Source organism: Lactuca virosa, chromosome 3 (assembly GCF_052849685.1).
Source record: "Lactuca virosa cultivar CGN04683 chromosome 3, Lactuca_virosa_CGN04683_v6, whole genome shotgun sequence".
Lineage (NCBI taxonomy): Eukaryota > Viridiplantae > Streptophyta > Magnoliopsida > Asterales > Asteraceae > Lactuca > Lactuca virosa.
Window position 1 is genome coordinate 363,273,231 of NC_136428.1, and position 25,424 is coordinate 363,298,654.

Genomic DNA, 25,424 nt, shown 5'->3' on the forward strand with positions numbered 1-25,424 from the left:
AATATATAGAGCAAGTAAGCATATATGTGTAGTGTGTATATGTATGCGTATGTATTATGGAAAGAAAAAAAAATACCCCTGTAAATATGGAGCAATAAAATATTTTTTGCCTTCATGATACGAAAATACTTCTTCGATATGTTCGGCGACAGCCGTCATCCTTATTTGCGTATCTAATCTTGCAATGCGTAACGGATCAAAAAAAGCGCATTCGGAATTGGGAGACCTAGAAAAACACCTCTATATACTACACAATCTTAGTAAAATTAATTATATCTAAATGTTATTATACCATATTAAAAATATAATAACTTACATCGCAAACCAATGTATAATGCTATAATAAAGCCAACCCCTTAAAAATAATTGTAACACCTCGCTATATTGGATGGGAAGTCGAACTTTGTCGCGATACATCCCTCTGGGTGAAAAAATATAAGTGCCATGTGCATTCTTAAAAAAGTATGCTACTTGAAAAGCAATAGCTTGAATTTTAGGACTTTTTTTGTTGTACTTTGCTCAAGGATAGATAAAGAGCATGATCTACACATGTAAACGGTTCGATTTCGGGTTCGGATTCGGATTCAGATTCGGGTTCGGGTTCGGGTTCGGGTTCGGGTTCGTGATCGGGTTCGGTGTCGAGTTCGGGATCGGGATCGCGTTCACGTTCTAGCCTAAGCCCGGGCCCGGATCCGAGTGCATTTAAATCAATTTGTGGTGGATTCATAGATAATATCTAAAAACAAACATAAAGCATTAGTACTACATATGATTGTATACAAACATTAAACATCTAAAAACAAACATAAAACAAGTTTTTTTAAGACTAACCATATCAACTAAACCACCTTGAAAAGGTTCATTAGTATCCATTTGATGATGATAAGGAAATTGGTTTTCCTCAAACTAAAATAACAAACAAATTGTTATAATATTAACAAATAAAACTAAATTAACAACATTTTATAAGAGTGAACCGGTCGACTACGACTACCTATGGACGATAAAATGAGGTTGTGGTGTCATCAACGTGTATCTGTGGAGAAGAGTGATTCGAGCCCATTCTTGTACCACTATTTGACTTGCTCGGTGTTTTGTTCGCAAGCTAAATAGATTGCAATATTTAAATAAAACTATATTAAAATATATTTTTGTATTTAAATAGAAATATACCTTTAATACATATCTCGGCCACTGAACGATGCTATGAAGCAGATGTTTAACAAATTCAACTTCATTCGTTCGTGTTACGGCATGCACAGGCAAGTTCTCATATATTTCTATGATCTCATCAACTTGAACTTTAACACAACCTTCATTTACTGGTTTTGAATGTATAACCGTTTCTGAGGTTGGCCATGCCATACCAGAAGCTACTTTCAACTCAGTATCAGCAACTTTTAATAGCAAATCACATGTTGTCATAACCTATAAATCATACAAAAAAAAAAACTATAAATCTAATATAAGTTTATATAAAAACTATAAATATATTACCTCAATAGGTGGATATTCTACCAATCGTCCACCGGACACACCATTAGATTCACGGAATGTTTGGTTCGTGTCGACCCGCGGTATCGATTTTCGACTTTTTTTCACATTCTTAAACAATCCACCCGAAACCTTGGTAGGCCCAATGATATTGGATACTGTCCCTGATTGCCCCCCGTGCTTGGGCCCCAAAAGCCTAACTAACGGGTCTTCCTCATTTTGATAATAACTCCCATCGGCTATCATATTTTTCTCTTCTCGTTCCTATATAAAAAAAAGTACTTGGTAACATTTATTTACTAAAAATAATCAAAGTCTCATTATTTAAAAAACATAATTGTTACCAAAAATTTGAAATTTTCAATTGCCGTTTGTGGAAGATCATACATCTTGGTTTCTTTGTCTTTTATTGCGAAAGACATTAAATACAACTTAGACCAGTCATTTTGTATGCTTTCTAGAAACTCATATTTTGCTACAAGTTGAGGCCATATAATAGGTCTTTTTTTTCAAGACCCGACCATCCACCTCGTCCTACGTGGTTTTGGGATTTATTTTTAGCACTATTTTTTTTAGCTTTTGCACTTTTTGCCTACACACATATCAACAAAATTTTATTAATTATTTGTAAACATACTAATAATATTATCAATAATAATAATAAATAAACAATTAAAACATACCAAAAACTCAGGGGTAGTTTTTTGTGCAACGAATCTATCCCAAACATCGTGAGGTATAAATGTATATATAGCACATGCATCTAATTCATTATTTACAAAATTTGAAACTAGCCTTGATTTAAAATTTGATCCAAGTTTCACAGCTCTCCTCTTCATATAATCTTTCATGTCATCAGACTCGATATTCCATTGCTTCTACAATTTCAAAACAAAAAATGTTAAACATAATAACTAACTAACAAGTTATTCATATTTGTAATAAATTAAAATATAATACCTTAGCTTCCAACCATAAATCTTCAAAATATTTATCTTTAACTTTACCCGGATCTTCATCTATCGGAAACCTATGTTGAACATTCATGCCAAACCAAGACATAAATTGGGTTGACATGCCACCATTTGGGATATTATTCTCATTGAACTTAACATTATACTCTTCAGGACGATAATTTTTCTTGAATGCAGCAATACCGCGTTGACCTCTTTTTCTTGTTAATTGTCTTACCTCATCCATTTTTATAACCTAACAACATTATACAAATTAAAAATAATTTTATCCATGATAAACACTAGAGCATAACATATTCCAATACAATAGTATATTACAAGAAAAACAAAAACATAATCCAACATAAAAGTTACAGATCCAATGAAATTGGTAGACCCCATATATGTGGGCCAAATATTACGTTTATTAAACAAAATAAAACATCTTCTCATATTCTAAACATATTCTAAAGATTCCTAACATCATATAGTTTGTTCTCATATTCTAAAGATTCCTAAATATAACCTAAAGTAATAGTGCTTTTTGACAAAAAGAAAATTAATACTATAGTCACGTGTTCATCTTGTCATATATTTTAAAGATTCATCTTATCATATATTCTAAAGATTCATCATCATCTTCTCATATTCTTAAAGATTCCTAAAGTATAAAAAGACAACAAATCGATATATATACATACCTTATTCGACAAAGAAACTCGAAAATGCCAACGTATTGAAACCGAGGCTTGTGGAGCGATTTAGGCGTCGGGGACGGCCGGAATAGAGGTCGGCATGGCAATGTGAATGTTGTCTGATGTAGCGTCGACTATGGATGTTTTACAGAAAGAATGGTTTACGAATTCAGCTATGGACTACAGAAGAGCTGGCGCGCAATGAAAATTTTAGAAAGCTAAAACGAAAATTTTAGAGGGAAAGAGATGATTTGGGGCGGTTTTATGTTTTATGATGCGATTTGTGTGGAATTTGGGGGCCGCTGTGGAGGGTTTTTTGAAGCGGTATCCTGGACTATTAATTTATCTTTTGATGCTATTAAGGGCTTTTCGATGCAGTAGCAAGGTATTCGTAACCCACAATCAAAAGTTAAAAAAAACGGCACTAGCTCCTAAATTTTAATGTGAGCTAGTAATTAATATTTGATATAATAAGTTGATTTATTTAATGAATTGAAAACACGTCTTATTCTTTTTAATGGTAATTTAGACGTTCATTATTCCTTATTCATCCTGGCCTTCCTCTCGTTCGAATGGTTGGTAATTTATTGAACTTTTTTTGATGCTTTTTTCTATTTTTTAATGCCATCAATTATAATCCCATAATTTTTTGATGCGTTACAATATTATTGATGCTATTTCTATTCTTTTGGTGCTTTTTGAGGCGGTTATAGGATTTTTTAATGTTTTTTGTTTTTTTAATGTTGTTTATCTTTTGATGCTGTTATAAATATTTTTTAAAGTTATTTTGTATATATTTTAGGGCGGTTTATTTGTTGAGGCGGTTATTGAAGTTATAACTACGTTACCTTTTTCTGAAAGTGTATGTGTCCATTTTGTTAACAGAACAGGTAAAAGTCTTAGTTGTCTATTTTATTAACAGAACAAAGTAAAAGTTTTACACTCTTTTATTTTATTAACAGAACAAGTAAAAGTTTTACACTCATACTGATACATTTTAATGGATAGTAATATAGAAACATTGTAATTATCAAAAGATAAGGACCGTATTGTAATTACTCTTATCAATAGATAGTTATTAACAGAACAAGTAAAAGTTTTACACTCATACTGATACATTTTAATGGATAGTAATATAGAAACATTGTAATTATCAAAAGATAAGGACCGTATTGTAATTACTCTTATCAATAGATAGTATTTCATACAAAAATCATGTAATCGCAATAATCAAAAATGCATAAGAAAAACCTCATTCATGCCCTTAATCAACGTATGTCCCTTCAATGTTAGATCGTACGAATGTTGTGCGTTCGACATTATCGTAATTATCAGGTTCAATACCGACCGAAAATGGTGGTAGATCATCAAAGTGGTCGTATTCTTCCTCATCAACGACATTATCAACACCAACAATACGTCGTTTACCTTGTAAGACGATATGCTCTTTTTGTTTGCTCGGGTCTTTGACATAGAAAACTTGTGTGACATGTTTTGCGAGAACGAATGGTTCAGATGCATAGCCATTAGTTGTAAGGTCGACAAGTGTAAAACCATCTTTGTCGACTTGAACACCTGTACGGTTATTCACCCACTTGCATTTGAACACGGGAATAACAAAGTCAAAATAGTTCAACTCCCAAATATTTTGTATAACACCGTAATAAGAATCTCTGGTTATTCTTATCAAAGTATCATGATCCCGTCTGTCGAATTCGGTCGTTGATGCTATCATTGTAACTCCACTATTTTTCATTGTACTTTTTTGATCTTGATCTTTCGTGTAAAAGGTATACCTGTTAATGTCATACCCTTCATAAGATTTAACTCTACAATCTGGCCCATGTCCCAATCTTTTCACAGTTTCATCAACATTAGTTTCTGCTACCTTATTTTTCAGCCACCTTGAAAACTCTTTCTTATGATTGTTTATGTACCACATTTGTTCCTTGCCCGGGTATTTCGACTTCAACATGTCCATGTGTTCATCAATGTATGGAGTAAGACATTTCATGTGTTTTAGGACCACTAAATGTGCAACTTGTAACTCTTCATAAGTTGGCATGGTTATTTTTAAACCGACTCCTCCCTTACCTTCAAGTCGACCTGAATGACGAGTTTTAGGAACACCAACACTTTCGACATCTTTCATATAGCCTATAAAAAATAAATTATTATATTATATGTAATATATTATAAATGTTTATAACTGTAATATATTATTAATAGGATTACCTTGGCAGAACTCAATCACCTCTTCAGAAGTATACCCTTCAACAATACTGCCCTCAGGTCGATTACGGTTCCTTACATAACCTTTTAGGATACCTATGTATCTTTCAAAAGGGTACATGTACCGTAAGAATACGGGACCACAAGCCTTAATCTCTTGTACGATGTGAGATATCAAGTGAACCATTATATCAAAAAATGAGGGTGGAAAGTGCATCTCTAATTCACAAAGTGTAACATAAACGTCTTTCTCCCATTTATCCAAATCTTCTACATCAATAACCTTTGAGTGAATGTTGTTAAAAAACAAGCAAAGCTTAGTGATAGAATGTCGTACGTCATCTTGTAAAATTCCACGAATTGCGATAGGAATCATATGTGTCATCAAAACATGACAATCATGAGACTTCATTCCAAACAATTTACAGTCTTTCATCGACACAAATCTTTTAATGTTTGCATAATAAGTTGATGGAACCTTAATATCATGTAAACATTGACAAAACTTTATTTTTTTCTTCTTTGGATGTAGTATAACAAGCAGCTGGGAGATAAACACGGTTAGCACTCTGTTCGGGAGCAAGATCTTCACGTATCCCCATCTCGACCATGTCCTTTCGGATATTAAACTCTCTAGTTTTCTGCATCATACCTAATATAAGCATATCAAGCTCTCACATACGTTTTTTTCAATATGCATAACATCTAGACAATGTCTAACATCCAAATGTCTCCAGTAAGGCAATTAAAAAAAATGACTTTTTTTTTTTCAAAGGGCATCTTTATCAACACGAAATCTTTTTCCCAACACAACATTTATACTTGCAACTCGTGAAAATGCATCAAATCGTTTCATCATCCTTCTGATCTCGATACTTCCATAAAACTCAATAGTTTTCTTCCTAAAACGGTGACCCTTCGGAAGGAATCTTCGATGTCCCATGTATACAGTTTTTTTGCAATTTTTTAACCATATCGAGCTTGTTTGATCTTCACAAACTGGACAAGCTTTCTTACCCTTTGTTTTGTATCCTGACAGGTTACCGTATGCTGGAAAATCACTTATAGTACAAAAAATCATGGCCCACAATTGAAAGTGTTATTTCTTATAAGCATCATATACGTCTACACCCGAACTCCAAAGAGTTTTTAAGTCATCAATCAAAGGAGACAAATACACATCAATATCGTTACCAGGTTGTCTCGGCCCCTGAATCAACAACGACATCATAATGTATTTCCGTTTCATGCATAACCACGGTGGAAGATTGTAAATGCACAAAAGAACCGGCCATGTACTATGACGACTGCTTATATTCCCAAAAGGATTGATCCCGTCTGAACTAAGCCCAAACCGTATGTTTCTCATCTCTTTTCCAAATTCAGGATACTTCTTATCAATGTTTCTCCACTGAGGTGAATCTGCAACATGTCTTAGTTTTCTATCAGTTTCACGTTCTTCCGAATGCCAACAAAGTAACTTTGCTTCTTTTTCGTTTGAAAATAACCTTTTCAGTCTCGGTATAATAGGGAGATACCACAACATTTTAGCCGGTGGTCCATTTTTTGTCACATCATCATCAACTTCATCCAAATCTTTTTTCCGTTTATACCTCGATGCACCGCAAAAAACACAATTATGTTTATTCTTGAACTCCTTTCTATACAACATACAGTTATTTGGACATGCATGTATTCTTTCAACTTCCAATCCCATCGGACACATTAGCTTTTTTGCTTGGTATGAAGAAATGGGTAATTCATTGTCTTCCGGAATAATGTCATGCAGAAGCACTAATAGACCTGTGAAACTTCCGTTTTTCGACTTTAAGTTCATCAACCTCAATACAACATCAAGTTTCATAAATTTACAACCGCTATATAACGGTGTTTCTGCTTCTTCAAATAGGCCATGTAATTTTTCTTGTTCAACATCACCCATATTAGCCTCCATGTCATCGAACATTTCATTGAAATTGTCATTGGGATCATTTGAATGGTGATCATCATCAACAACATATGAATCTTTGTTGTATGTACTATTATTAATATGTAAATTGCTCGAGGATGTACTACAATCAAGTAGTGTTTCTCCATGTCTTGACCAACAAGTGTAATTAGGCACAAAACCATTTTGCAACAAATGATACTCTATTTCTTCGGTACAATTAAACGTTTTAAAGTTTTTACAAACGTTACAAGGACAACAAATCGATCCACTTCCTTTTTCTAAGCGATTTTCTTCGGCAACCCTAATAAAAGTTTGAACACCCTCTATATAAAATTGAGAAAAACGCGAAGTGTTGTACATCCAATAATCACGATTCATCTGAAAATTAAAATAAACATTCAAAGAAGGTAAATATATTGATTCTAAACAAACAAGTTATGAAAATTTTCACATGTTCACAATCTACACTAATCAATTTAAAAAATATCAATAAACAATCATTTAATAAATAAATACTTAGAATAAAATCAAAAGTACAATAAAATTAAAATTACCTTCAGTGAAGATAGCAAAACAATTAATGAGGGTATTTTGAGTTATTACGCATTTATGTTTATGTTTCATAAATGCAGAGAATCTTCATGTTCCAAAAGTTCGAAGTATGTTAGTGTTTACAGAAACCCTAAAAGACGGATATAGCTGGTTTTCATTTGATGCTTTTTTTTTTTAAAATATAGCATCAAAAAATAAAGATTTAATAATGCTCTTATATTAAAAAGAGCAACAAAAAATCCTTATTTAATGATGTTTTTACAATGAAGTAGCACTAAAAAATCATAGTGTTTTCATTTGATGCGTTTTTCAAAATATAGCATCAAAAGATAAAGATTTAATGATGCTCTTTTATAAAAAGAGCATCAAAAAATCCTTATTTAATGATGTTGTTACATGAAGTAGCACTAAAAAATCTTTTTTTGATGCTATTTATTTTTAAACGCCTTAACAAAAGCTTTTCAAAATTTATCTGGTGCTTTTTTAAAGCGGTTCTTGGATTATATAATGCTCTATACATTTAATGAGGCGGTTTTTACCATCAACCGCCTCAAAAATAAAGAATGGTTCGACTTAATAGAAACCACAAACCAAGGTGAGTTCATACCCCCTTGTTTTCGGTTTTTACTTGTTTTTGGGAGGAGAATACAAGTACTATGTGATGATCTATGTGTGTTTGCATCTTATGTGTGATTTCCTTAGTTTTTGGTTGTGATAATGTGTAATACTTGTGATATTTCGAGATCTATAGCAAGAAGGGTGAAAGAATCATGAACAAAAACATAATAAACAACATACATCATAGATCTAAGGGTCCTTAAGTTTAAAAAGTGAAAAACAAAACCAAAAGAACCTTACAAGTGTCATTTTTGCAAAAATAACAAAGATTGGGTATAAATTCTAAATTGTCGGTTTTATGAGGGCTATAAGTTGTTTATTTGTAAAAAAGCTGATTTCTATGAAAATAACACTTTTCAAGGGTCAAAAACATAAATTTTAGCTTAATAGGCTTAAAATTGGGCCTAATGGGTTTTGGGCCCAAAGTTGCGAAAAAATGAGGTTTTGAGGGGCTGAATTGGAAAATTTAACAAACTATGGGTCTAAAATGTAAATAAACTTTTTCAGGGGTTAAAAATGAGTTTATTACCAAATTTGGACTAAAATTGCAAAGTTTTTGAATTTGGGGTCGAAACTGTAAAACTTACGGAATTCGGGCCAAAAATGTAAACTTTTTACAAATAAAGGATGGAAATGACAAATGCAATAGTTTTGGGCTAAAATTTCTATTCAAATAAAGTTTGGGTGGAAAATGTCAAGAAAAATGGTTTAAGGACCAAAAATGTAAATTTTCATAAAAAGGGACTAAAAGTGTCGTTTTTCGAGAAAAAGGGACCACAATGATCAACCTAAATGTTTTGGGCCAAATAAACAATTATAAATGTTTGGGTTAAAAGTATCAAGTTTATAATGCATGATTTGAAATATATATATATATATATATATATATATATATATATATATATATATATATATATATATATATATATATATATATATATGTTTAGGTTCTATGGAAAACAAAAAACACTAAAAAAACCTTAAAAATCATTAAAATGCATAAAAAAAATACTTAGAGATCACAAAACTTTTTTTTGAATTTTTTTATCAAAAAATCGTAACTTTTAGGTCAAAATCGCTGGAAAATTTTTTTTGAAAAAAATATTTTTTTTACAAAAAAAAAAAAAAAATTGATTTTTTATTTTTTTTTCAGCGAAATTGTAAAAAATGCTACGATTTTTTGATAAAAAAATTCAAAAAAAAGTTTTGTGATGTCTTGGTATTTTTTTTATGCATTTTTATAATTTTTAGGGTTTTTTTGTTTTCCAAATAACCCTTCCCTATATATATATATATATATATATATATATATATATATATATATATATATATATATATATATATATATATATATATATATATATATATATATATAGTAAATGTTTATTCACAATGTTTGAAAAGAAATAACTTAACGTTCGAATTAAACTCGATAAAATATAAACGATTCAATGATTGGACTCAAATACCTTCTTTCGTGTTATTGGGCCTTTGTGGCCCAATATCATGATTTTTGGGCCCAACATAAATACACATGTTTATTGGGCCTCAGGTGACCCAATTACATGCCTAATGGACCCTCAATTGCTTTTACATGCTATTGGGCCGTAGTGGCCAATTTGCATTGGTATTAAGGTTCAAATAAATCATATGCGTGATGGGCGAATGAGTCCTTCGCATACTCGACGACCTTTAATATCATAGGTGATTAGTGGGCCCCCGTAGTCCTCTTCTCTTCGTCTGTTAGGCTTATCTTCTATTCAAATAAACAAAAATCAGGTCGTTAAACAAGGTTATTCAATTTTATTTGGATTTAGTGAGTAATAACGGGCGACACCAATAAGTGTCGGTCGTAGTCTGTAGTTATAATCAAAGTCTCTTGGAGGGAGAGCGAAAGTTTGTGTATAGATCTATACGGGGGTGACTCCCCCACACCTAAGTTGTTCGCTACAGTTAGACTCGGCTAGTCTAGGGTGACAAAATCTTAATTTCAATACCGGCTTTCGCAAGAATGCCAAGACAGACGAACTAGTCATTATTATGCATGGTTATAACGACTCACATAGAGATCTAATACCATCTAAGTAATCATGGGAATCATATTCATTTGTTGTGACGATACAATAATACAAAACGAACATACTATTTTATCGGAAAACATCGGGTTTTCCGGGGAAACAACATTATTCACTTGCACTTTCAATACAAGAATTCATTATGAGAAACATATCACTTTTTCACGTTTTGAAATCATTCACGCATATACTTATGGATCATCACACCTATTGTAATAACAATTGCCGTTTCAGAAAATATCGGAAATTCTGGGTTTTACAAACGATACAAACATTTTCATAACAAACCTGCTTATGAACTCACCAACATTATATATGTTGACCGTTTTCAAAATAACTTGTATTCTCAGGTAACAGATAAGCAGAAGAAAATTTCCAAGTGTGTTTGGATGTTATGTTTTGTGACTCTCAAACAATTTATGCTATTGATATGTAATATTTAGACAAAGTACTTGATGTGAACAAAGTCAGTTGTAATATATTAATGCATGGTGATGTTTATGTTATGCTTCATGTATATTCATTGTGATGATATTTCAATTTAAGTCACGCGAGCCCTCGGACGTTTCCGCCATCTGGTTCGGGGGTGTGACAGAAATGGGCAAAATCAATAAAAATATGATGAACCTTTACTGTATGTCTACCCCCATTAAGTCATTGCTCCAGATTTGAAAAAGCAATATGAAACGATAAAAAGAGATACAAAACTGATTGATAGATGAAGATGGCTACAGTTCCAACCTTTATAATTTCATACATGTAATAAACCAATGACCATATAAGGCATCCATGAAAGCTTCATTCGTTGTTCATTATTGAGGGAAAATTTTTTGGTTTAGAGTTAAGAAAAGGTAGATAGACATGAAGGATATGGTGATGAGGTTCACTTCAAACCGAACAGGAGACCAAGGTTTATCGATTATGTGTGACGACAAACCTGTAAATGGAAACATGCCATGTAGAAGGAGAGGAAACTGGTCCTCTTGTCGAATTTCAACCGACTGTTGATATATGATGATCGGAGCATCGGTTATGGACTAAAACTTTACACGAACAGTTGCATCAAGAAAACCACATCTGTCGTTGTGTGGAAAGCTGTGGAATAACCAACAAACCTTGAGGAAGAAAAGAAACAAAGTACCAAAGGTCCAGTTTCGAACGACGCTTTCTCGATCATCTTCTCCACCTATGTCGATGTCGACAGCTAAGAGGGAAGTAAAGAAATGGCGTAGTCTATCAACCTTGTGGAAGACACCTATTTCCTGATATAGGAATCTCAACAGTAGCAAGAGATAGTGAACATGACTATTTGTGTAAAGATTTAAATTGAAGCGAGTCAGAGAGGATGATTTGCTAGACGAGGCGATGCGCTACTGTTCATAAATGCTACAGTTATTAATATGTATATAATATGGCATTAACTTTATAACTTCTTCGTATATAACGTTTAGACCAAATGGTATTTGGCCTAGAGGTACAAGGTGTTTGAAAATGTATGCCTCCCTCAAGTGGTTAAGGGTTCAAGTCTCGTCGTTGACAAAATGAGTAGTTTAAAAGTAGGATTTAATGGGTGTGTGTGTGTTTGGTGTTTAAAAAAAACGATATATAAGGTTTAGAAAAAATGAATAGTTTAAGAGTACGATTTAGTGAGTGTATGTGTGTGTGTTGGGTGTTTAAAATATATAAGGTTTTTCAAAATAAGTAGTTTAAAAGTAGGGTTTAGTGGGTGTGTGTATGTTAGTTGTTTAAAAAATAAGATATATAAGGTTTAGACCATCTCATTGAGTTCCATTTTGGGTTGCCGAATCATACTATATGAGGAGGAGAGTTTGTTGGGTGTGTGTATGTTAGTTGTTTAAAAAAAAGATATATAAGGTTTAGACCAACTCATTGAGTTCCATTTTGGGTTGCCGAATCATACTATATGAGGAGAGTTCGTGTATCAGTATCGGTACGATACAATCATATATATTAGTATACTAGACCCGATCTCGATCGCTTGTATGCAATAAATTTGTAAATGTGTGCTTCGTTTTCTTCATTGAAAATAACTCTAGAGAGCTTGTCTAGTTGCACAGTGTTATATCCAATCTCTCGTTGTAATTTCTAAATGAATTGCACTTTTTGTTAGTACTTTTGTTGTTTTGATTTCTAGAGACATGTATAGTAGTTTGATGTAAGAAACCTGTGTTCAAATAGAATATTATAACATCCTCGCACTATGTTATCCCTTTTCTTTATGTTTCTTATGTTATCCCTTTTCTTTATGTTTGTTATCATTTAATCATTAAAAGTTTTGAAAAGTACATGTCTTTTTCTAATAAGTGGAAATCCTTTCACTTCTTTGGGTCCTCTTGGTCTACTTCATGGGTTATATGTTGTTGTTCGATCGTCTTAACTTGCTCTTCTTTGTCACCTTCCTTTCCCCAAAGTAGCATGTATAAACCACTTATAACAACCACTCCCCCTACAATGCTGCAAAATCCAACAAACAATATGTAAACTTTTTTATAAGGGTGAGAAAGGTATTAAGGTCTTATATATAGATAAATGATCCAGAGTGATCAGTCTAGTACGAAATATCCAGAGTGGGTCTTTGTCCCGCCTTCCACCTATTTTAGAGACACGATTTTGCAATTTTGTCCCATTGATATCACAGCTCAATGCATGCCAAACATAATACAATATGTTTGTATTGTCTTATTTACCTGCCAGTGTAAAGTTTCTCATCAACAACAAAGTATGCCAAAACCGCCACTAACAACGTTGAGAGTGGATTGAACATTGTCACAAAAACCGGCCCTTTTTCTTTGGTGCACCAAAGTTGAATGTACACAATTAAACCAGATACCACTATGCCCTGCAATATGCATAGTAAGTTTGCTATATTTCAATCATTAAATTAAAAGAGAAACTTGATTAAATCATGTTCAAGTGAATACTCCATATATCGTTGACCATAGATCAATATCAAACCCAATTCTCCAAGCAGCTCCTTTGTGTTCTATCATTGATGTGAAAACTGCCGATTGTGCTCCTCCAAGAAAGCTCATCCATGTCGTAAGCGAAAGTTGTGCAGGATATCTTTTCAGTGTATATGCCTGTACAATTTACCACAAATATGGTTATTACGGCTGGGTATGCATGCCCCACCAATTTATCCCATGGACAACATAGAGAGGTAAATCAAAGCTAAATAAAGAGGAGCCAAGGTAACATAGAAACCTGCATTATGTACCATATAGACCACGTTAAACAGCTGGCGACAGTAAGAACGGAACCCTTTAACCAATTTTCTTGGATGACTGTGGTTTGTGTAAAATGGATGGCAGAATGGCCGAGGCTCGGCATAATGGGCCCCTTGTACAAAGTCATGGTCATTACACCGGCCAATGAAACTAGGGTTCCAACTACTTTTGCGATCCCTCGAGGGTTTTGGAGATCAATAACTTCCAACCTATACATGAACATGGCTCAATAGGATAACAAAAGAGATTTTACTGCTTTTGACATTTATACCGGGACTCACATTGACATCAATATATGGGATAAAATATTGCAATATTTTTTCCACCAAAAAACGTGGGACGTGGATTTTCTCTCCATATATTGTCTCTAGAAAAGACATGAATGCTAAAGTTCTGTCATGTCCTATCAAGACTTGTGTGATGTAATAAATGCAACCGATATTACGTACCTTAATATAACTGCAATGATAAATGTTAGGCAAGCAATGGTGTTGACCATTGATGCAACGAGCGTCGGGGAGGTGCATCTCAGACTTGTAAAGTACATATTAAGGGTCAATGTCACCCTGCGATCCATAAAAGATACGTACCACCTCATTCTTTATAAATACAATTGAAGTGCCGTAAACAAGTAGGGTCGGCACCATCTTAGATGTTTTTAGTTTTTTTTTTCCGGTCTTTTGTTGTATAAAGCAATAAATAGCATTTGAACTGAATACATAAGTTGTTGAAGTCAAACTCCAAGAATGAAGAAATTACATCAAGTTCCCGGTTTAACCGGTTTTTTGTTGTAGTCTTTTTTTAATAACAAAAAATGTAGGTAGGTTCTTTTGACGATGTCTCTGTGTTTTTTGGTCTGTTTTGGTTTAATTCATAGTCCAAGAAACAAAAATAAGCGATTAATCCAAATATGTTGCTGATCAGTTTGAGTCGAGCTTACCCTAAAAAAGAGAGAAGGAAAATCTCCAAAAATATAACCAATGTCATTTTTGGCCTCTTATCTCTGCAATAAACAAGAATCCATCAAACCGGGTTGGTTTATTTCAGTCTCTTATGGCACAGTTTGTTATGTAATTCAGGACACGACATGATGTATTGCTTTTTCGACAGGGACTAATGTCAATATATAAAATTATAATTTTTGTCATGACCCAAAAAGTTGGAACAACAAGAATAGTAAAAGACGTGAATGCCTTCATCTTTATCTTCAAGATTATGCCTTATAAAGTTTTTCCTAGCCGAGTCCAATCCAATCTGGTTATGTCCGACCTACCTTGTTCTTAAAAGTGATAATGATACAAGCATGCATGCTAACATCGACGTTTACCTTTCAAGAAAATAGGCAAAAGGGAGAATAACAAAACCAGCAACAACATGCCGATAAGTTACATAGACATGCGGATTCATGCCATGCTTGAATGAGGCCTCGGTTATGAAGTAGAGAAACGTGTACCCAAGTTGACATAGGACCATCAATATGTGGGGCTTGAAATGCCAATAATGGCTAGCCGCTGGCTCCATGGGAATATCTATAAAATGATCGCAATCAACTTCTTATGTATCTCGGATTTGATATGACTGCTGCATTTGTACATACAATGCGAATAAAGTTGAGGGTTATCATGACATCATGGTTTCTTATTTTTTAAGTTGCATCAAAATTGTTGTTCCGTATTTAAAGCCAAAAAGAAGAAAGTAAGATGCCAAAATAAGTTTATTGTGGAAGCAGGATAGAATATGATAATATTGTTTTGTGTTTAAGATGCATTGGATATGACCGAAACTAAGATTGATATATGTAAAAGAAACAAAGATGATAATGTCCAAAAAAGTGGACTAAGGTTAGATATATGGCTCGTTTCGATATCTCGTTTGTACAAAGGATGTCTCATGATCTCATACTCATTATCAAAAACACAGCTCGAAAATTTTGTCAATCCTTTTAGGTGTAACAAGCGTTGCCCAAGCAAATGGAAAATACACATGTTTCTTTTTCTCTCAACGTGTAAAATTGAAATGTTAAATGGTAAAAACAAAAGCTAAAATCTCCGGACATATCTTTTCTGTCCCTTTCACATGCGCGATAGTGCGATCTTTTGAATGGCCATGGTTGGTGGATTTGTTTCTATATATGGCGTCGCTTTGGAATCAGGTGCAAATAATACTTTTAAAAAAGTATGTCCACTTATAGTACTCTTTAGATATAATAAACTTGAACAATTTATTTGCATTTTAAAAGGAGGCGCGTCAAATTCTGCAAAATATGTAAGAATACTTTTAAAAGTTTTGATAGTTTTATGCGTATCTTCTTTTAGTTATAATTATTATAAATGGTTATATGGCGACATATAAATTATGTATTGTAACAATCTAAGCTTTCACTAACAGAGACGCGGATTTTAGCAACGGACGTTATCCTTCATTTTCCACAAAATGTAATACCAAATTTCCGAAGTTATGGCGACGGATCAGTTGTGATTTACGGAATACATGGAATACTGACAGACGGCCTCCTTTGGCTAACCTATCACAAGATTTTCAACATTACCCAAGGATTAGCAATAGAAGTTTAACAAAATGCTTAAAAGTCCGCCTCTATATTAGTTATAAAAATGCAATATCTTTGAAAACTAAATTTCGGTGGCTAATTAATGTGTAATCAATCGTCCACTTTTAAAAAATAAAGATAAAACTGCAAAAAATGCTATGTGTTTACATTTTTAGGAAAAATATTTAAACCATTAAAGATTTAGATCGGTGGTATTTTGTGTTAGCTTCGTTGCATATTTGATCCTTTCAAAATATGAAATAACTGTAATACCTTTGATGTATTTATTTTTCAAAATTTTAAATTTAATACTTATTTATTTATTTTAATAATTAAAAAATTAAGAGAGGATCTCTCTCACTCTCTCTCTCACCTAAATCACTGAAGGTTGCCGGAAACTTAATGTCGTCCGATCTACCGTCCGCGAGGCTGTCGCCTTGGCTTCATCTTTTCCAAAATTTTCTCTACTCCACCTATGCCTCCTTCGCTGCCTCCACTAGAAAGTCCACTGGATCTCAGTCCACTACAACCGGACCTGCAAGGCTGCAATCTATTGTTGGATTGTTGTTGGATCTACCGTTTCCGACATATCACCTTTACGCCCTCTCCTAACGCTAGAAAACGCTCCCGCCTCCACTCTTTACTTCACATCTTTCTAATCTCTAACGTTACGAACCCCCCCCCCCCCCATTCAATAAATTTTGTTTCTCTATTCTCTCTATGAATACTGTTATGAAATCAAGATATAATACATTTTATGAAGAGAGATTTATATCTATACCTAGACCAAGGGACATGATTCAAAAATCTTTTAGCAAGAACGCAACTCAAGCTAAAGATGTATCTGGTGGCACATATTCTATCGCTAAACCATTGGAACCTAGGAAAAGCACTAGAGTTAGAAAAGCTAAGTCTTTTGGTTCTGATTTTCAACTTTATTTAGTCGAAGAAACAAGAAATGAGACTATATCTCAACATCAATATTGTTTTATTATTGAGGAGGATCCAAATACTTTTACTGAAGTAATGGCTTTTAGTGATGTTGTTTCTGGAAAGAAGCAAACCAAGATGAGTTTGCTTCTATCATGCATAATAATACTTGAGTATTGGTTGATTTACCTCCAGGATGAAAAACATTAGGATTTAAATGGGTCCTTAAAAGAAAGATGAAAGTGGATGGCACCATAGATAAGTAGAAAGTCAGATTGGTTATTCAAGGCCTTACAAAAAAAAGGACTTGACTTCTTTGATACTTATGCTCATGTTGCTAGCATTTCTACTAGTAGATTGATGTTAGATCTTGCAACTATACAAAATATTGTAATTCACCAAATGGATGTTGAAAGTACATTCTTAAATGGTGAATTAGATGAGAAGATTTACATGAAACAACCTAAAGGGTTTTTAATGCCTGGAAATGAAAACGATGAGTGTAAGATGAAGAAATCTATGTATGGTCTGAAACAAGAAACAAAAAAATGGCATCAAAAGTTTGATGATGTGGTATTATCTAATGGTTTTGAATTAAACCAAGATGACAAGTGTGTATATAGTAAATTTGATGCTTTTGGTAAAGGGGTTATAATTTGTCTATATGTAGATGATATGTTGATCTTTAGTACTAATCAAGATCAAGTTGATAAAACAAAGAAATTCTTATCATCTAGCTTTGATATGAAATACGTTGGGGAGCCTAAGGTGATTCTTGGTATAAGAATCAAACAAGGAAACAATGGAATTTCAATTACTCAATCTCATTACATTGAGAAGATATTGAAAAATATTAACTTTGAAAATGGTTCTCCAGTTATCACTCATATAGATCATAATATAAAGCTTCTACCCAATAAGGGATCATTATTGCCACAACTTGAATACTCAAGAGTTATTAGATGTCTTATGTATGCCATGATTAGCACTAGGCCAAATATAATATATGTTGTAGGAAAGCATAGTAGGTATACTAGCAATCTCAGTTCACATTATTGGCAAGATTTAAATAGAGTGTTCAACAACTTGAGAGGAACCATAGAATATGGTTTGACATATAATGGATTTATTTTTATTTAGGTTATTTAGATACCACCTAGATTACCAATTTGGAAGATCACTCATCTACAAGTGGTTAAGTATTCCTTCTTGGAGGATGTGTCATTTCTTGGGCATCCAAGAAACAGACTTGTATTACAAACTAAACCATGGAGTCTGGATTTATAGCATTGGCAACTAATGGTAAGGAAGTTGAGTGGCTAAGGGATTTAATTTATGAAATTCATTATGACCCAAACTGATATCCACCATTTTTATAAGGTGTGATAGTACTGACACTTTGGCTAAGGCTTATAGTTAAGTGTATAATGGGAAATCTATACATTTAGGTGTTAGACGTAGCATGATTCATGAGCTCATAATGATTGGTGTGATACATGTAGACTTTGTGAGAACTCATTTGATTTTAGCTGATCATATAACTAAAGGGTTAGCTAAAAATCTTGTACACAAGCCGACTATGTGAATATGTTTAAAGTCTACTTAAGATCTTTCATATTAAGATACCTAATTCCCATCTAATGTAATGTTAGATGTTGAATTCAATGTTGAAAGCTTGATATTTGAATATTGTAACACATTATTAACATCATCTCAAGGTATGTGTTCAGAACTGCAAGTAAAGGATGTTGAAATTTTATTTCTCAATAGTCATTTTAAAAAATGCATTTGTAGGTGCAAGAATAAAAGGAATACCTATATAAGCATGAAGTTTAGCCATTTCAAGAAGTTTGGACTTAGCTTTGATATGCTTATTGAAGGATAGGACACATGCTAGTAAAATATAATGTCAAGTTAGAACTTATGAGTATATAAATTGTTGTGTGTATTACTTTCATGTATGAATAAAAAGGGTTCAATCTTAGTGACATCCTAATATTCAAATTTTTGGAATGAGTAATATACTAATGAGAAATACAATTGTCGCCACATTTCATTTAATCATCGGTTTTTTTTGTTATGACTTTGCTTTAAGTTAATCACGATTATACTAAAATGGGGGAGGTTTGTGTGTGTGTATATATATAGGAATTTTTATAATTTTTTATTTTATGTTTTAGTTACATGTCATTAAGCTATTCACATGTGATTAAACCGGTGTTCTCGTGTTCTTCATTTCATAATGGTTCTCATTTCAACCTCCCCATATATATATATATATATATATATATATATATATATATATATATATATATATGTAGATTCCTTTGAGATTTAGGAATAAAAATTGAGATCTCGAGTGTTAACCTCGACCACACACTTCTCATATGTCGCTCTAACACTCCACCAAGACGAGGGAGGATTATCCATAAATGATTATGCAACACCGCTAGTTACATTCTCTTGTACCACTTTAGTCATCACCACAACCGCCACCGCCAACACCACTACCACCTTCTCTGTCACAAACGACCCTACCACTACCACCTCAGTCACCTCTACCATCACCATCTCATTCGCTACTTACCACTATAATCATATATGATTAATCACTTTTTGAACAGACACATATGTATAATCATTTATGATAGGCATATATTTCTAATTATATATGATTACACCTTTTCAATGTACAATCAATTATGATTAGTCCTATGATTATACCTCTCCCCCCCCCCTCCCTTTATCGTGTCGATATGTTGGAAGGCAGGAGTGGTACATGAGAAATGTGTGGCTAAGGTTGAATCTCAATATATATATATATATATATATATATATATATATATATATATATATATATATATATATATATATATATATATAGTTTGGTGATGGAGCATGTGCGGTTTTTTGGCACATCAATCTGAGAGTATATATGAAAATGATGTGGAAATTGTGAATCTCAAGCATAACATGAGCTGGGGATCATGCAAATTTTACATTGGTGATTCACCATCTAATCTATGATCAACGAAATCCCTCTCATAGACTAATATGAGCATTAACGAGATTACCTTGCCATTGACCCTAGTCGATGAATCTCAAAGATCTAGGTATTTTATGATGATTGGAAATCGTAAATAGAGTTTTCTATCTTAATAGCTTCATTGTGTGATTACGGCATCTCTGTTCACATCATGAAGTGAAATATGGTTCCTAGTCTTATTTAAAATAATTATTTTGTATTGGGTAATTATGTTCTAAGAATTAATAAAACAAAATAGAATGGAAATTAATATTGAATGATGTCTATAATTTTATTCGAATCCACTACTATATATAAAACATCTGAAAAAATAAAAATAATGTGCTTGTCAATCTTGTCCAAATTCGTAGTTTGAGAATAGTTATCATGAACAAAAAGAAAGGTCATATGTTAGATAAAGCTCTTCTTGAAGTTCCTCTAGCCACTACATATTAATTTGTAAGAAGCAAACATCAAATGTACTTTGTATACTGGCATACTGAAGAAAAATGGAATTTCATTAAGTTAGGAGTTGAATATGATATCAAAGTCAACCAGCTAACATGTATATATATTTATGTCACTTTGACTGTGATATGAACAACTTTGAAATATCCATGAAGGAGTTGCACGGCATGTTGAGGGCCTTTTGGAACTAACATGGTCAATCATACAAACTTCAAATTCAAATGCTCCTATCATGAATGGAAATGTCAAGAAGAAGAAGAAGAAAGCCAGTTTCTCATTGGTAAAGGGAAGTTAGTGGTGGTATATGTAATCTAGTCCAAAATTCCATGAAGAATATGAAGACTTATTTTGATACATGTTCTGATAGGCTATTCGTTTCTATAAAAAGAAAGGACTAAGAAAGCATACATGACTTTTATATATGAAGGGAGGTAAAAGACTAAAACATCAAGAAGATAATTTTATTGTGGATAATGAGCTCCTGCTACTATCCTTAGGATCAAAGACAACTCACTATCCCCAATATTTACTCTATAGTCAGATATATAAGTTTATAATACCATTGAAACATTATTTATAAACCTTTATACTAAGGAAATATTACTGACATTTTCAAGGATGTGCCGTGACTGAAAGAAAGTAAGAAGACTAAAACATTTAGCAAAGAGAACTTGATCATGGATATTAAGCCCTTGCAACTACTTAGGGGATACAAAGACAATTGTCCTCCCCAAATGTTTATTCTATGGTCTTATGACTCGAATTGTTTATATAACTTTTCATGAGATTAATATGACTTAATTAAATAGTGGAATGTTTTAACATGTTTAAAAGAAATTGATGAAATCTATGAATATATCACTTAGTAATGTGATGTATTATTGTGTGATCATCTTCTTGGACATGTAAAAAATACAAATCTTGTTTATCAAAGTAAATGATCAATATATCACTTAGTAATGTGAATATTTGTTGGAATTAGTACACACTAATGGAATGTTCAGATTAACAACAATAGTTGGTAAGACCAACTTCGTTGCCTTTAAAAGGTATGAACATGTTTATCTGAATAAACATAAGTCTGGAACTTTTTAGGTATTCAAAGCTCTCATAAAAAGAAGTTAAGAATCAACTGGGCAATAGGATGAGATACGCAAATCCAATAGGTAAAGTGAGCATCTTATTCAAAACTTTATTGATCATCGAAGGAACTATGAAAAAGTTTCACGAGATGTCCCCACCTAAAACACTGCTACAAACAGTGTTAGTTGAAAAGAGAAATAAATCATGTTTGTTTTGATATTCGATTATTCATAATATTCTTACCAACAATTCATCGATTGTATTATGAATAGTGTTACAATATTCCTTGGTCTTGCACCAACTAAAAAGGTTTATGAATCACTCTCTACGATGTGGAGGAGGTTTCATTTCTCACGTTCACATATACAAGTCTAAAGTGATGAAGATTATGCTCATCGTGAAGTGCTCAACAATATAAAACCTAAAATACAGACATGTTATCCCATTGATATACCAACAATCCTTTTGGGTAGTTGTTTAACAAACTAAAGAACAAAGGTTTTGTTCCTTGAGGTGAAGTCTTCAAAGAGAGGAAGATGATATCCAAAAGGGCTACTGAGAGCCATACTGATCCTGATAAGATTCAAATAGAAGAACCTAATTTTGACCCTTACATTCAATTCAAGGTTAAAAGTGTTGGATTAGTGTCTAAGTCCATAACTATATTTGGTATGTACTTGATCCGATTGGCATGGTCCATTTGGGTTGCATGGCATCATGCATTTGGATAGACTAAAATGAGAGAAATAACACTTAAGGTTTATTAATATATTATAAGTTCTAATATATTAATAAGATTATTTAATTAGTATTGATCAAGAATTAATTTGGAATTAATTAATTGATCAAAAGGAGACCAATTAAATATATGGGTTGATTGCGTAAATCATCCATACTTGTATAGTGGGCTAATGCTCCATGGATTATCAAGTTGGGCTAAAACCCATAGGATGCTCCATGGATGCTCCATGGTGTTTTTGTACCCATGGATCATGGAAATGAAAGGCCATGACAATTAGGGTTTACATGGTGTAACCCTAATTGTGACACACTATATAAGCGTCTTATTCTTCCCAAAAATCGGTAACTATGAAGGAATGGTGAGGGCTAGCCGATTTCATGAAGTGTCTCATTTCTCGCAAGTTATTCTAAGTGTATTTGGTGTTGTGTGAACCATTTGAGGTGTCACACTTGGGGCACTAGGCTCTTAAGCTTCATGGAATCAAGCTACAACAAAGAGGTATGTTATTCTACTAGATTTTATATTACATGTACTTTATATTATGCTAGTTAGAACAATACCTTGGAAATTTGATATTTACATGTATAATAGAGAAAACATAGATCCAAGGTATTTAGGGTTGCATGTACACCATAGGAGTGTTAGAATGCTCAAAACCCAACAGTGGTATCAAAGCCTCGACTTGTTTTCAATTATACTTGCTTATATTTGCTGAAAATCGAAGTTTTTGCTGTTTTGGGCTGTGGACTCGCCGAGTCCACTGATGGACTCGACGAGTCCATGTGTAAAATCATCCAACTCGACGAGTTGGTTCATGCACTCGACGAGTTGGACCCCCTGACAACATATCTTCGAGTTTTAAGGCTGGAATTGGTCTAGAATCATTACCTTAAACTATTTTAGACTTATAAAACCTGTTTTTGATGTGGTAATGATTATGGTAAACCAATTTCAAATTTATTATCAAAGTTTCAAGTTTTATATATGTTTATATGATTCTTGAAAATTGTTGATATGGATTGTTCATGCTTATGAGTTTTGATAGATCATAGGAATTATGTGCAAATTGTTTGTTAGTGTAATTCTTGATCTTAATGAAATTGTATGGACTCCATAACTTGTCCTCAAGTTATGGATTACCAAAAAATTTTTGTGTTACCTTGTTTATGAGTTAATTTAGATTATGAAAAAAATTATGTGTTAGTTGTTTTCAATCCATATTGATCTAAAAGTAGTTCATAAAATGTGTTTTTGTAACTTTTCCTCAAGTTATATGAAAAGTCAATTTATGAATCTTAAAACTCATAAAAGTGTCATAGGTTACAAAATGAAGAGTCATCTTTGTCATAAATAGTTTTATGAACTCCATAACTTGTCCTCAAGTTATGGATGTTCAAGAGTCTCTTCATTAAAGTTTTTAAAAATTTAATTAAACTCATAAGTTATGAAAATCCAAGAGTTTTGAAAAGTTTCAATACTTGCCCTCAAGTTTTGGAATGTGTAAAGTTTTGCTTATGAATGCTTTAATTCCAAATCAAACCATAGAATTTTAAAAGTTTAAAATCCAACCCTTATACTATTATTATAATTTTAATTATATAGATATGTATAAGATAAAGTCAATCTTACCGTTAGTAGGCCTCATTCACGAAGCCGGTCTATAAGGGGGTATAAGGTTACTGCCTATAAAATGGCAATTTAATGGGTGTCCACTCTCACCCACCGCTTCTTTGACTGGTGGAGGGTCGTTAGCCGAACGGGTAGGATAAGGACTATAATTATCCCTTCATTAAAAGTATAATGATAAATACTAAGTAACTAAACACTTATAAATTCCCAATATTAGTTACTTAGGAAAATGTGAATTCGGTGCTAACCCATGAGATTACACTTTGCACCTTTGCTAAGTCGTTAGTGGAGCGTGTGTGGTTAACCGGCACACTAACATGGGACTGGCAATGTATGGCGAAGGGTAACTTAAGTTTATCATAGATTGGTGGAGCGTGTGTGGTTAACCGACACATCAATTAGGTGATAAAGTTAAGGGTACCAAGTTAATTTGCATGGTTATTCACACCTTGTTTGTTATCCTCGGCATCCCAGTCACAAATTTGAGAGGGCACAATCGAGATTCAAACATGCCATTGAAAGTTTAATGTATCTCAAAAGATCTAGGAGTTTCAAATCCAATTAAAAATTAATTATATTTCGTTTTCATGGTTGAAATTGGTAAATCGTCATTTACCTACCTTCAACTATTTTATAGCTTGGATTACGGCATCTCTCTTCCGGTTATAAATAGGTTGTTGGATCCTAGCCTTAATATTTCATATTGGGTTTTATATTAAGGACTTTAAATCAACTAAACTTGAATTTCTCCCATTATAGATGTCTAGTTTCAGACAACTATGGTCTTCCCAAATCTTTAGGAACAAGCTTTCCTATTGAAGATGATATCCCACATGGCAATCAAGGTGAAAGATTATCCTTTTGTTGTGCATTAATGGGACTGGAAATCATGCTTCACTTCCTCCACCCCATCCAATAATTCCCCATATCCCACAAGTTTCAAGACTTGAAAAGTTCTAAGTCATTCAATCCCTATTGGCAAGCAAAGACTATATGTGCTTACATCTTGGAGGTTAAGTCACATATTGGCAAGCCGGGAGAGTCGGGTGTCGAAGTCTCGAGGTAGCTGGCTGTTGACTTGGCTCTTCAGTCACACCCTGATAACAGACTATGACATGACCCTAATGATCTTATCTATTTGCTAGGTACTGCTGATTCAGCAATTATTTGGAGCACTGGTA

The 25,424-nt window shown here is 33.1% G+C and overlaps 3 protein-coding genes across 3 annotated transcripts; all 3 read right to left on the reverse strand.

Moving 5' to 3' along the window:
* Positions 1 to 4,406: 4,406 nt before the first annotated feature.
* On the reverse strand, positions 4,407 to 6,317 carry LOC145164910 (uncharacterized). Its single transcript, XM_079083568.1, has 4 exons — positions 6,197 to 6,317; positions 5,932 to 6,026; positions 5,378 to 5,852; positions 4,407 to 5,299 (listed from the first exon to the last, which is right to left on the reverse strand). Exons 1-4 carry the CDS (start codon positions 6,315 to 6,317, stop codon positions 4,407 to 4,409), a joined length of 1,584 nt encoding a protein of 527 aa, XP_078939694.1.
* Positions 6,318 to 6,473: 156 nt separating this feature from the next.
* LOC145164911 (uncharacterized) lies at positions 6,474 to 7,703 on the reverse strand. The gene has a single exon (XM_079083569.1). It carries the CDS (start codon positions 7,701 to 7,703, stop codon positions 6,474 to 6,476), a length of 1,230 nt encoding a protein of 409 aa, XP_078939695.1.
* A 5,034-nt stretch (positions 7,704 to 12,737) lies between these two features.
* LOC145163149 (WAT1-related protein At4g08300-like) lies at positions 12,738 to 15,446 on the reverse strand. Its single transcript, XM_079082020.1, has 7 exons — positions 15,146 to 15,446; positions 14,759 to 14,821; positions 14,268 to 14,384; positions 13,796 to 14,027; positions 13,513 to 13,671; positions 13,279 to 13,430; positions 12,738 to 13,045 (listed from the first exon to the last, which is right to left on the reverse strand). Exons 1-7 carry the CDS (start codon positions 15,337 to 15,339, stop codon positions 12,907 to 12,909), a joined length of 1,056 nt encoding a protein of 351 aa, XP_078938146.1. The 5' UTR covers positions 15,340 to 15,446; the 3' UTR covers positions 12,738 to 12,906.
* Between the last annotated feature and the right edge of the window lie 9,978 nt (positions 15,447 to 25,424).

Excerpts from the sequence above, each read along its gene's own strand:
- LOC145164910 (XM_079083568.1), bottom strand. The coding sequence starts at position 6,317 with ATGGGACATCGAAGATTCCTTCCGAAGGGTCACCGTTTTAGGAAGAAA. Across the intron at positions 6,027-6,196 it reads TGCATTTTCACGAGTTGCAA|GTATGATGCAGAAAACTAGA; the intron begins GTATAAATGTTG and ends TGCTTATATTAG. Across the intron at positions 5,300-5,377 it reads GGTGATTGAGTTCTGCCAAG|GCTATATGAAAGATGTCGAA; the intron begins GTAATCCTATTA and ends TATTTTTTATAG.
- LOC145164911 (XM_079083569.1), bottom strand. The coding sequence starts at position 7,703 with ATGAATCGTGATTATTGGATGTACAACACTTCGCGTTTTTCTCAATTT.
- LOC145163149 (XM_079082020.1), bottom strand. The coding sequence starts at position 15,339 with ATGGAGCCAGCGGCTAGCCATTATTGGCATTTCAAGCCCCACATATTG. Across the intron at positions 14,385-14,758 it reads TTCCTTCTCTCTTTTTTAGG|GGTGACATTGACCCTTAATA; the intron begins GTAAGCTCGACT and ends TATGGATCGCAG. Across the intron at positions 14,028-14,267 it reads ATCATTGCAGTTATATTAAG|GTTGGAAGTTATTGATCTCC; the intron begins GTACGTAATATC and ends GTTCATGTATAG.